The sequence below is a fragment of the Drosophila yakuba genome, chromosome X (genome assembly GCF_016746365.2).
Source record: "Drosophila yakuba strain Tai18E2 chromosome X, Prin_Dyak_Tai18E2_2.1, whole genome shotgun sequence".
Classification (NCBI taxonomy): Eukaryota; Metazoa; Arthropoda; class Insecta; order Diptera; family Drosophilidae; genus Drosophila; species Drosophila yakuba.
In genome coordinates, this window is record NC_052526.2 from 351,447 (window position 1) to 364,440 (window position 12,994).

The following is a 12,994-nucleotide window of genomic DNA, read 5'->3' on the forward strand; positions in this document are numbered from 1 at the left end:
CTGGCTCAGATCTGGCTGACATCTGGCAATGTCATCTGATCGCAGCCGAGTGGCAACAGTGGTCGCTGTTGCGTTCGCGTACTTTCGTGACTTCATTTGCGCTTTAATATTTATATTCTCCGCGTTGCGAATAAAATGGATATATCTTGGCAGTTGTTTAAGAAGCGGATAAACGCTGATTCATAGGCTGGCGAGAAGATCAGTGCCCAAAAAGGGGTGATCGCAAAGAAAGTGCAATAACTGCAGCTCTATTGTGCGTGCGTCTGTGTGTGCGTAGATCTCCGCTTCGGTGTGTCGGTGTTTTTTGTTACGTTTGTTTGTGTGCGTGGCGTGCCAGCATTTGCGGCGCAAGTTTGCAAATTGGCACTGAGAAAGTGCAGGAAAGTGCAAGAAAGTGATAGAAAGTGGTTCTGGGGAAAATAGTTCATTCGATCAGCCTCCGATTTAGGTTGAGAGTGGCGCGCCTGCGTTTTGTGTCTCTAAGATCGCAGCAAAACTGCCTGCCTACGTGTACAGAAATCGCGAGAGCGCCGGGAAAGTCCCCAAAATCCCGAAAATGTGGTGCTTTTTTGGGCTGGTCGTGATCATCGGCTGCGCAGCCGGAGAATACAGCGAGGTGCGGGTCATCCAGGAAGTGGAAAATTTCCTGGAGAGTCCGCACTACCTGAAAAACGAGGAAATCGGAGAACTCTTCAACCAGCTGGCCAAGGACTACCCCGACTTGGCACAGACCTACACAATAGGCAAATCCCTGGAGGATCGACCTATCCACGCCCTAGCTCTAAGTGCACCCACCGGGGAGTCCAAAAACGGGGATCTCCTCAGGCCGATGGTCAAGCTGGTGGCCAATATACAAGGCGACGAAGCCGTGGGTCGTCAAATGGTTCTCTATATGGCCGAGTACCTGGCCACCCACTACGATGGGGATACGCAGATCCAGGCGCTGCTGAATCGCACCGAAATCCACTTTCTGCCCACCTGCAATCCCGATGGATTCGCAAAAGCCAAGGTGAGTCACCTCCTGATTTCTCGGTAATCAAGAATCGACGGCAAACAACTGTTGGAACGTAAAAGTGATTGTAAAGCGACTGCCAACGCGCCCCGCCAACTGTTTATACAATTCACAAGACTGAGAAAAATAAGGCCTACTTTTTGAATTATATTTAGTCGTTTAGTCATCCACTTGAATGGATTTTTACCCTCGGTTTACTCTGAATTTAGATCAATTTACTTATTACTAGCCAGATTAACAGCAGAACTGCTCTTTGGGATTTCTCCCAGTGTAAATGTTTTTCCCTCTCTCCATTTCATGTTGCTTTACTCCCTGCTTCGAGCTTTTGTGTGAATGAGCTAGTCTCTTTTGAATAACCGCAGACAAGAAAGGCATCGAGATCAATCTGAAATCTGTAAAAGTCTTTCCCATTCCAAAAGGAATGTGTGAACGAAAGGTTTTGACCCACTTTTTAGTCCCTGGCTAACCAAACCAGCGAGTGTGATCACTCAATTAGCGGCCAAGAATTGCACCTTAATTCAGCGCTTTCGACGTGTCCTTAATTTTCGAGCATGTTAATGAGTGTACTATACTTGTTTTAATTAAAACACAACACGGTTCTTGGAAAGTTTGTGCCTTATACTGCTTATCTGCTCCACTGTCGAGTGGGAAATTCCCCTGCTTTTCGCGGTAATTGACTCTTCCTCCAGTGTTTTGAGTATACTGTAATTAATTATTTTGTTTTGCATTGCACGGCTGTATAGTTTTGCTCATTTTATTTTTAGATTCATGCCATGGATGTTACAAATTTGTATGGGTAATAACAATAAAACGGCCACTGTTTTTTAACCTGTGTATCGTTCTATTTGGCTCCTGTCTGGTTTTTTATGGCATCTGTATATTCCACAAGTGCTTGAGTGGCTAACTGATACAGTTTAATAAGCTGATCAATTCGAGTTAGAGCTGCAAATATCAAAACAATTAATTGAACAGCTTAATTGAAGTTAGGTCTGTAAATATTAGCAATATGAGCACTTTGATGCTCGATGATGTGGCGATCCTGATCCCACATCCTGTGCCATTTCTCGCTGGCAACTTGGTGGCGGTTCTATGGCCTCTCCAAAACCGCGCTGATAACGTAAACCACGTTTTTTTCGGCGGTGTCAGCTGGTGTTATGATTTCGCAAGTGCAACAACTCGACAACAAGAGTAAGGAAAGAGTAACAGGCGAAGGGGTGCGAACCGAACGGCATTTGCTGTACTAGAAGAAACTGGTTAGATGTCACAACAAAAACAGTGCAAAACACTAAAAAACAGTGCAAAGCAGTGCAAAACATTGGGTTCGTGTTTGATTTACATCCCCTTGCTTTCCTCCTGCAATGTGGATTTATTCGCAACCAGTTTGTGGTCGTAGTTGACGGGGTTTGCCACTGCGAGTTTAGAGTGCCATAAAGATAGCAATGGCTAATATCCGCTCCGAATGTGCGCGTTGACGATCTTTTAAATGCCCGAGTGCACTCGGCAATAAATGGCGTGGCTTGGATTACATGAATCAAATAGTTGCAGAAGACATGTACATATTCGTTGAGCTTCAGGTATCTGCTAAATACCTAAAAACCGTAAATCACACTTGCCTTCTTGACTGCCAATCACAATTTAAATGTAGACACTTGAATGCTATTTCACTTGAAACAAGTAAGAATCTATTTGGTTTGGAGGGTATATACAATTCGTATCCGCCTCGTCCCCTGAGCTGCATCCCAATCTCAATCTTTGGCAAACTGATCATCGCTCAGCATTTTGTTTTTGTGTGGTTGCACACGCCGCTTATCAGGAGCAGTGGTTAGCACAACTGGAATGCGGGAGAGGGTGGAGGATAGAGGATGGCGGATGGAGGAGGGGGCTACTGGAAGGTGGCGACCATATGCTCGCATTCTGGAATGGCGCTGATAAGGGCGATTTGACGCTCTCAATTGGCTGAATGTGCCAATTCGTTTGTTTGTCGATAAGCCCTGTTCGCGTGTGTGAGTGTGTGTGTGTGGGAGTCCGGACGCGGACGGGTTGCTTCTGACGTCACGACGTGGGAGTGGAGCTATCGATTTTTGCGTAAAAATATCCTGTTGACGTCTGTTCTTTCGGCTCTCTCCGCTCTCCGCCCTCTGCTCTCTGCTCTCGCTCCCTCACCCTCACCCACACATGCGCAGGCGCCCCACTTTTCGAGTCTGGCAACTCCCTCTCCGGCAATAATAACATAATTAAAACCGCCTGAATAAACTATAATCTATTAACTCGTGTCTGTCGCAAGCAGCGGTGAAGTATAGTTACTCCGCGAGCGGACTTTAATGGATTTCGCGCTCGCTGCCGCGTGTAATTTCCCTACAATTAGCGCCTCTCTTTTGTCGTTCGGGGAGAACAGTGGGATGAAGCGCCCTTGTGCTGATGAAAATCCTGCGTTCTAAGTGGTATTGCTGCTCATTGGTCTTCTGTTCAATCGATTTTAATGAATTCGGAATATAAACAGTGCTCCAACAAATTGAAGCGATTCCTCGCATATTTGGCTTGAAACGTTAGTTCTTTGCCATATTTTAGGCGCGCTCCACTTCAATCCCCCCACTGTGCGCGGCGACCGAGGCAGTGGCAGCGACGGCGGGCGAATGGGCGCTTAAGGCCAATCAACGCAGCAAATTTTCAAACAGTTGACTTTTCGAGCCTGAGCTGCAACGACGACCCTCGACGACGAACGGAGGCCCGACGGACAAATAGGTAGAGGTAGAGAGCTTTGCGAGAGTTGCGTGCGGGAGAGAGCTGCGCGGAGCTGAGTTGAGCTGAGAAGTGGCGGAGGAAAATAACTGTAACTCGCTCTGCGAATTCGCACGCCAGTGATAAAAACAACACAATCGCGACAAGATTGCAAATCGCAAGATGCCAACTCTGGGCCTCCTGTTGGCCTCCGTCGGCATCGCCGTGCTGGCGATGGGTGTGCCGCACTGCTCTGGCTACACCATCAAGGAGGACGAGTCCTTCCTGCAGCGACCGCACTACGCCAGCCAGGAGCAGCTGGAGGACCTGTTCGCTGGCCTGGAGAAGGCCTACCCCGACCAGGCCAAAGTTCACTTCCTGGGCCGATCTCTGGAGGGCAGGAACCTGCTCGCCCTGCAAATCTCGCGGAGCACCAGGTCGCGCAATCTCCTCACACCTCCAGTCAAGTACGTAGCCAATATGCATGGCGACGAAACGGTGGGCAGGCAGCTCCTGGTCTATCTGGCCCAATATCTGCTCGGCAACCACGAACGAATCAGCGAACTGGGCCAGCTGGTCAACAGCACCGACATCTACCTGGTGCCCACGATGAATCCGGATGGCTATGCGTTGTCCCAGGTAAAGAACACAAGAACATACGTCGTCGCTTCACCTGTTGTGCTGTGTTGTGTTGTTTTGTCCAACTTTCGGGTAAAATCAATAAGTGGGCGAGCACCAGTGGGCGGGAACGCAGTAGAGGGCGCTTTAAGTCTGGGCAGGGACAATATTGCAGCAGTTGAGAGTGGAGCAGTGAGCAGTTCCAGGATAGAGCTCACTTCATTCCCATTTCAGCCATTTCGGAAACCCAATAGCTAGGCTCAGGCATATCACACTTCAGCGTCCAAAAGTGCTATCTATACCCAAAACCCACAACCCACACACACCCCAACCCCTTTTGCAACTTGGTACTTGGTACATGAAAACGAGGCATGAACTTCAGAGGCTCTCTAAGGTTGATAAAATGCTCGGAAGTAATTAAAAGAGTGCGCAAATAAACACTTGTTTGGGAATTCTCAAAATATTACCAAACAAGTATACATATACCCCAAACTTCGCACCTTTCAAGCGAAACAAACTCTGCTTCCCGAATATTTGCTTTAGTCGTTCCTGTGTATAAATATACCAAAAATTCCAAATCTTATCTGTACTCTGTAGAAATCAGAAACTCCCATTATTCATTCCGTTTTTCAATGCTCCTGCAAAGGTCGACCTCTGTGGTACTCATCTTCCCGTTTCTGCACTGATTCTGGTTGTACGTTTTGTCTATTTTATCTGCGTTTAAGCTGCGTTTCCAGATTGGTTTTTCCATTTGATAACTCCTCATTGCCCATCGCCTGTATTGATGACCTGATTTTAATAGGCAGCTTCTTTGTTTGGCTAATCTGTAAATCGTCCCATATGGCACAACAGCTTCTTTATATTATAAATTGTTGGGGATTTTCTGTGATTGATTGATACGTTGTTCTTGGGACAGTAATTGGGGGAAACTGATGCACTCTGCTTGCTTGCCCCATTGCACAATACTTGCTATCGAATTTCGACGGGACCCTTTCTTCGTCGCGATTGTCATGGTGTAATCACTCGGCTGACACCTGACTGCCATGCTAAATGGCCAATTCCGGCCAGAACTGACCTGCATATCAATCAGCCCATAACAGAGTGAAAGAGAAACTTTCAAGCTAAGCGTTCGTTCAATCGTCACTGATCGAAATCATCAATTGCAGTCTGCTGAAAATGAAATGCAGATCAGAATATGTGCATTGCAGCTGCCTTTGAGTGGGATTTGGCATTAAATCCTTTAAGAGATTGCTGGGTATTAAAGGTACTATACGATTTTCTGCGCAGGAAGGCAACTGCGAGTCGCTGCCCAACTATGTGGGGCGTGGCAATGCGGCCAACGTCGATTTGAACCGGGATTTCCCTGATCGCCTGGACCAGAGCCATGTCCACCAGCTGCGCGCCCAGTCTCGTCAGCCGGAAACCGCCGCCCTGGTAAATTGGATCGTCAGCAAGCCGTTTGTGCTCTCCGCCAATTTCCACGGCGGAGCTGTGGTGGCCAGCTATCCGTACGACAACTCTTTGTAAGTTCGACAATGGGATGCTAGTCCCATACTTGGCATAGTACTAACCACTCTTCCACTTTCAGGGCTCACAACGAGTGCTGCGAGGAGAGTTTGACTCCGGATGATCGGGTCTTCAAGCAGCTGGCCCACACCTACTCCGACAACCATCCGATTATGAGAAAGGGCAACAACTGCAACGACAGCTTCTCGGGCGGCATCACCAACGGAGCCCATTGGTACGAGTTGTCCGGCGGCATGCAGGACTTCAACTATGCGTTCAGCAACTGCTTCGAGCTGACCATCGAGCTGTCCTGCTGCAAGTACCCGGCGGCCAGCACTCTGCCCCAGGAATGGCAGCGCAACAAGGCATCGCTGCTGCAGCTGCTGCGCCAGGCACATATCGGCATCAAGGGTCTGGTTACAGATGTCAGTGGCTTTCCGATACCCGATGCCAGTGTCTACGTCGCTGGACTGGAAGAGAAACCGATGCGCACTTCCAAACGGGGCGAGTACTGGAGGCTGTTGACCCCGGGACTCTACAGCGTGCACGCCTCCGCTTTTGGGTTGGTCTTCTGTCTATCTATTGTCCATCTAGCCTGGCATCCTTGCTAATCCTTGTTCTATACCCCCAAATGCAGCTACCAGACCAGTGCCCCCCAACAAGTCCGGGTGTCCAACGATAACCAGGAGGCCTTGCGCCTGGACTTCAAGCTTGCGCCCGTCGAGACGAACTTTGATGGTATTAGCAGTTTTTACAGTCCCTATTATTTCTAGAGAGGGCTGCAACGGAAATACATATATACATGCATACACGCATATATATTTTAGTCGGCAGTTTCAAAAACGATACATATATCCACCTATAGCGATGCATCGTTGCCCATAGTCCCCTGCTACCCTGCTCGCCTGCTCTCCGCACCCCTTCCTTGTACTATATATGTTATCCCCGCCATTTCCGAACTCAGATTCAGATATACAAGCATTTGGCATGTTCATTTGTTCATTTGTGCTCATTTGGAAGCTTCATTTGTTTACCGCGAGAGCTAGCAGAAAATAAATAATGCTGGCTGTCGTCGTGTGGATGAATGGGTTTCGTTTGTCTCGAATCTTTTGTACATACAATTTTGTAATTTATCTTTTACACACTTTTGTTGCATTTCCATTTCCATACACTTTGAGATTTGTGTTTTTACGCGACTCCATACGCTTATCAGCCGGCTTATGTTCATCCCACACCATTTCTTCTGACGCACACATATTTAGTGGATGCTTGATTTGTATATAGAAAACGTGCTACGAACAAACACGAGAAATAGCAAACCAAATAACGAAATGAAATAAACTAATGAAATAATGAAATAAGCAAATTGTACTTAGGCACTTATGCTAAGTTGGCCGACTAAGGTCATCGAATGACAAACACCCCACACGAATCGGTTTTACCTTTATCAATACTCCCCTTATCTTCTGCACACCCAAAACCATATGGTCGCGTATTTTAGCAACGATGCGAAAATAACTATGATAAATCAACACCACTGCTAAATATACTGTCACTATCGATATTGTATGCGCACTCTATGGTTAATCCTAAATATGGAAATGATTGTTGAGCATTTATCCAAAACAAAAGAACCTTACACTTCGCAGTGAGCCGAAATAGTTATCAATTTCGGTGCGACGCATGCTCACATATGGCTTTGATATACAATCGATGGTGTGGCGGATCCTTGCGAAGGATAAATAAAGTACTAATGTCGCTTGCTGCGTTTTATTTTCATTCATTGCTCTTTAGTGCGTTTTCAAAATCGTTGTCCAAATTCTTAATTCTTTTGGTTTTTGAACTAGCTATTTATTATTCATATTTTCTGCACCCATTGAATTTTATTTCGGTTTTCGCAGTAAACCTTTGTTTTTCCATTTGCCTCTTGCTTTTTTCAAAGGCCTTATGTGAGAAGCCCTACGATCGTGTCATGGTTAGGGGCGTCCAAGAAATGTCCAGCCACATCTGAATGAAATTTAAAATGTATTTTTCACTAAGTACCTAAAAAACCAAACAAAACTTTATTGCGTCTGTGCCAAATGTAAAGATTGCGGATTGGATTTGTTTATATATGTATGAATGTATGACAAACGTACGAAAGTCAGGCAGTTTCTTTGGTATTTTATCCTAAATAAATGTGAACTTTGAAATTATGGCAAAATAAACGAACGAAATTATGCATTTGCTTGTGCTTCTGATTCTGTTGCTAGCTCTAGCTTCTCGCCCGTTGCCGAATCTTAGACGCACTGCATCCCATTCTCACCGGAACTCGCATGAGGCACCCCCTTGAAAAACTGGCATTGCACTGAACACAACCTTACCCATTTCCGTTTCCGCTCTTCCTATCCCGCAGGCAACTTCCGGAAGGCAAAGGTCGTGCGCTCCGAGCCTCCGGAGAAGCTCAAGGAGCAGTTCAATGGATTCTTGGCCCCGACCAAGTTCGAGCACCACAACTTCACGGCCATGGAGAGGTGAGAGTTTTTTCCCAAAATGCGCAAGTGCGTCTTCTGCGGTATATTACGCCAAATCTGGGAAAAACATGATCTTCAACAGTCCTAATTTGATCCCACTAAATTGAGTTCTTTTGCTTTTCCAGCTACCTGAGGGAGATCAGCACCAGCTATCCCTCCCTCACACGCCTCTACAGCATTGGCAAAAGCGTCCAGGGTCGCGATCTCTGGGTGCTCGAGATCTTTGCCACCCCGGGCTCCCATGTTCCGGGAGTGCCGGAGTTCAAGTATGTGGCCAACATGCATGGCAACGAGGTGGTGGGCAAGGAGCTGCTTCTGCTGCTCACCAAGTATATACTGGAGCGCTATGGCAATGATGACAGGATCACCAAGCTGGTGAATGGCACCCGTATGCACTTCTTGTACAGCATGAACCCCGATGGCTATGAGATCTCCATCGAGGGCGACCGAACCGGCGGCGTGGGACGAGCGAATGCCCATGGAATTGATTTGAACAGAAACTTCCCCGATCAATACGGCACGGATAGGTACAATAAGGTGACCGAACCCGAGGTGGCTGCCGTCATGAACTGGACACTCTCGCTGCCGTTTGTCTTGTCCGCCAATCTGCATGGCGGCTCCCTGGTTGCCAACTACCCCTTCGACGATAACGAGAATGACTTCAACGATCCGTTTATGAGGCTGCGGAATTCCAGCATCAATGGTCGCAAGCCGAATCCCACGGAGGACAATGCTCTCTTCAAGCACCTGGCGGGGATCTATTCAAATGCACATCCCACTATGCACTTGGGCCAGCCCTGTGAGCTCTTCCGCAACGAGTTCTTCGCCGATGGCATCACCAATGGTGCGCAATGGTACAGTGTTACTGGGGGCATGCAGGACTGGAACTATGTGCGGGCAGGATGCCTGGAGCTGACCATCGAAATGGGTTGCGATAAGTTTCCCGTGGCCGGCGAGCTTTCGCGATACTGGCAGGATCATCGGGAGCCTCTGCTGCAGTTTATTGAGCAGGTGCATCGTGGCATTCATGGATTTGTGCACAGCACCATTGGCACGCCGATTGCGGGAGCTGTGGTCCGCTTGGATGGAGCCAATCATTCCACCTACAGTCAAGTCTTCGGAGACTACTGGAAGTTGGCGCTGCCCGGTCGCCACAATCTCACTGTGTTGGGCGACAACTATGCTCCACTACGAATGGAAGTTGAGGTGCCCGACGGCGAACCCTTCGAAATGCGGATGGATATCACCCTCATGCCGGACGATCCACAGCACTGGGCCTCCGCCAATGACTTCAGGATTATTGAAAACGTGGTCAACACGAGGTATCACACTAATCCGCAAGTTCGTGCACGCCTGGCGGAGATGGAGAACCAAAACGGACAGATTGCCAGCTTCGGGTATGCCGATTCTGAATTTGGCGCACTCTTCAATTACCTCAAGATGACCTCTGATGTGAGTGTGTGATTATCTAGCTTTGTATCTCCCACTAATTCGACTCTCTTGCAGATTGGCGAGCCCGAGGAGCACAAGTACAAGCTGCTGGTGGTCAGTTCCCTATACGATACAACGGCTCCGCTGGGCAGGGAAATCTTGCTCAACCTGATACGCCACTTGGTCGAGGGATTCAAGCTGCAGGATGCGTCTGTTGTCGAGCTGCTACAACGCAGTGTTATATACTTCCTGCCGCAGACTAGCAAGTTCCAGAATGTCTTTGACATGTACAACAGCAAGTGAGTGTTGTGTGGCCTCAAACCTTAGTGGGAATGATCTTATTTATTCTGTGATAATCCGCAACAGCACCTCCATTTGCGATCCAGTCCTGGGGGATGAGTTGGCCGAACGCCTTCTTGGCCCGGAGACAGACCAGGCCAAGGACGTATTCCTGCAGTTTTTGCGCAGCGAACGCTTCGATTTGATGCTTACCTTCGGAGCCGGTAGCTCCGAGCTGAGCTATCCCAAAGGGGATTCGGTGCTCGAGAAGTTTGCCCACCAAATGCAGCGAACGGAGTTCAACTACTCGCCGCTGCAGTGCCCGCCATCCGCCACGAGGCAGCTCCACCGCGAGACCACCGAGCGATTGACCAATATGATGTACCGCATATACAATCTGCCCGTCTACACCTTGGGCATTTCCTGCTGCCGGATGCCGCACCAAAAGAAAATCGCCTCCGTTTGGCGCAAGAACATCGATAAGATCAAGAACTTCTTGGCTCTGGTGAAAACCGGAGTAAGTGGCCTGGTGCAGAACGATAAGGGACAACCACTGAGGGAGGCCTATGTCCGACTGTTGGAGCACGACAGGATCATTAATGTCACGAAGAATGTGGCGCGATTCCAGCTGATGCTGCCCCACGGCCTCTATGGCTTGGAGGTAACCGCTCCCAACTACGAGTCGCAAATGATTAAGGTGAACATCGAAGAAGGTCGCACCACGGAACTGGGCATTATACGCATGCACCCATTCACGTTGATTCGCGGCGTTGTCCTGGAGTTGCCACACAATGATAACAAGGTGGTGACCAGCATTGCAGGAGTGGTGCTGGATGAGAACAACCACCCAGTGCGGAACGCAAAGGTTTCGGTGGTGGGGCAGGCGCAATTGAGGAACTTCACAGGCAGCATGGGACAGTATCGCATATCGGAGGTACCTGTACGCACCATCACTATAAAAGTGGAGGCACCGCGCCACCTGGAGGCCACTCGACAATTGCACCTGGTTCAGGGCGGCTTGGCCACGGAGAACGTCGTCTTTCACCTAAAGGTCAACGATCATGTCTTTGGACTGCCGCGCTTTTTGTTCATTCTGTTCGCCAGTGTCCTGATCATTGTTGGAGTGATCGTATGCGTGCTGTGTGCCCAGTTTTGGTTCTACCGACGCCATCGGGGGGACAAGCCGTACTACAACTTCTCATTGCTGCCGCAGAGGAATAAGGAGCAGTTCGGCCTTGACGACGACGATGCGGGCGATGACGGGGAAACGGAGCTCTTTCGATCTCCCATCAAACGTGAGTTGAGCCAAAGGGCATATTTGAAAAAATTGAAAAATTGATGTAATTATTTGCCTTATTATTCAGGCGGCATGACCATACAGCCGTACTTCGACGAGGAACAGCTGGAGCGCATCCTGCACACGGACGACGAGGACGACGACGGGCCGCACATGGAACCGGAACTTGATGTGGCCGACGATAGTGAGGACGATATTGTGATGTTGCATAACAGCGGGAACAAGAGACGGCACTAGATGCCAGATGTCCTGATGGATGGTCCCAATCAATCACAATCGCAACACGATCTTGACACAACACAACCTCCAAGGATCACCCAATGCCCGATCCACTCTAACCACACACAACATAACTGTGATTCAAAACGTTTTCAAGAGAAGCCAACGCTCTACCTTTTCTTATTTTTGTGTAATATTTACCCTTAAAATGTGAGACACTTAATTTGAGCTTTAGTGTCACTGAGCTTGCACCCAGAATGCATCACAGCCGTCAGCTTTAAATAGAAAATCCTTCTACCCACTGGGCGAATCTCTCTTTCATGACCGTTTATATAGAGATATACATTTTTATGTCCAGCCAAGAGAACTGTATGCGTAAATGTAACTTAAACTAAAGACTGAGAGCCTCGTAACTCTATCAAAAATGAAACCAGAAATAACAGATTGTGAAAAAATACTACATCTAATCTAGCTAAATTGAAACCGAAAATCACAGCCAAGAGCAACAGAGAACGGTTTGAGTTTGTTCTAATGAGAAAATGAACTACGAATAGTCAAATACAATGTCAAGATTCAATTATACTAATTTAGTAAGCAATCTCATCCAAACGATAAATTACTCGGCATATTGATTCTTAAAGATTCATTTTTAGCTTATTTTTTTCATTTTTTAAGAACAATTTTAGTAGCTTGTATCGAAAATGTAATGGATAATCCCATAAACTCTAACCCTCTGTGTGCTAAAATCTGGCTTCCAAAAAACAAAAAAAATGGTTTTTAACACTAGAAAAAATTGTGCAAGAGAGAATCATAACAAAAACAGTTAACAGCTTTTGTAATATTTTGAATATGCTCAATATACAAAATTCAAATCCATTTATGTAAACGATGAATACGTATAAACATGTTTTGCACGATTTTATCTTAATAGAGCACAAAAAGACAAAGCGGTAGAAAGTAACGTAAAAGTAAAATTAATATATATATCATATACATATATATATATCGTATACATATCCTAATATATGGCAATTTAAACTAAGTAAGCAACTGAATCTAAATAAAATAATTATGTTACGCAAATCGGAAGAAGCCAGCAATGGAGCTGTAATCTCATCCATCTCAAGCTTCCTGATCAGATGAAGATGAAGCGCATAGAAGCTGTGTGAAATCATAACCCATCGTTATTTCCATAACATCATTTTCGGTATATATACTTTGTATATTGGATACTTTGTACTTGGACTTGTGTTAACTTGCTTTATACTTTTGCTCCAATAGCATTTCAGCTGTGTAACACCTTGGGAACGTTGACTGATAAGGAAATGCGTAAGGCCCAATATAGAAATGCTCGTATTAAGAACTCAGAGTTACAGAAGTGGAATTGTGTGACCCAGTTGG

General features: G+C 47.0%; 1 protein-coding gene across 2 annotated transcripts; it reads left to right on the forward strand.

Annotated features, from left to right (window-relative positions):
• The first annotated feature begins 195 nt into the window (after positions 1 to 195).
• Positions 196 to 12,682, forward strand: LOC6523808 (carboxypeptidase D). 2 transcript variants are annotated; one of them, XM_015189860.3, is made up of 9 exons: positions 196 to 1,009; positions 5,636 to 5,871; positions 5,937 to 6,416; positions 6,492 to 6,592; positions 8,250 to 8,367; positions 8,493 to 9,819; positions 9,874 to 10,097; positions 10,165 to 11,372; positions 11,442 to 12,682. In XM_015189860.3, exons 1-9 carry the CDS (start codon positions 557 to 559, stop codon positions 11,609 to 11,611), a joined length of 4,317 nt encoding a protein of 1,438 aa, XP_015045346.1. In that variant the 5' UTR covers positions 196 to 556; the 3' UTR covers positions 11,612 to 12,682. The 2 variants fall into 2 exon arrangements, with proteins under 2 accessions (XP_015045346.1, XP_002099683.1); XM_002099647.4 differs by lacking the exon at positions 196 to 1,009 and adding an exon at positions 3,298 to 4,369.
• The last annotated feature ends 312 nt before the right edge of the window (positions 12,683 to 12,994 follow it).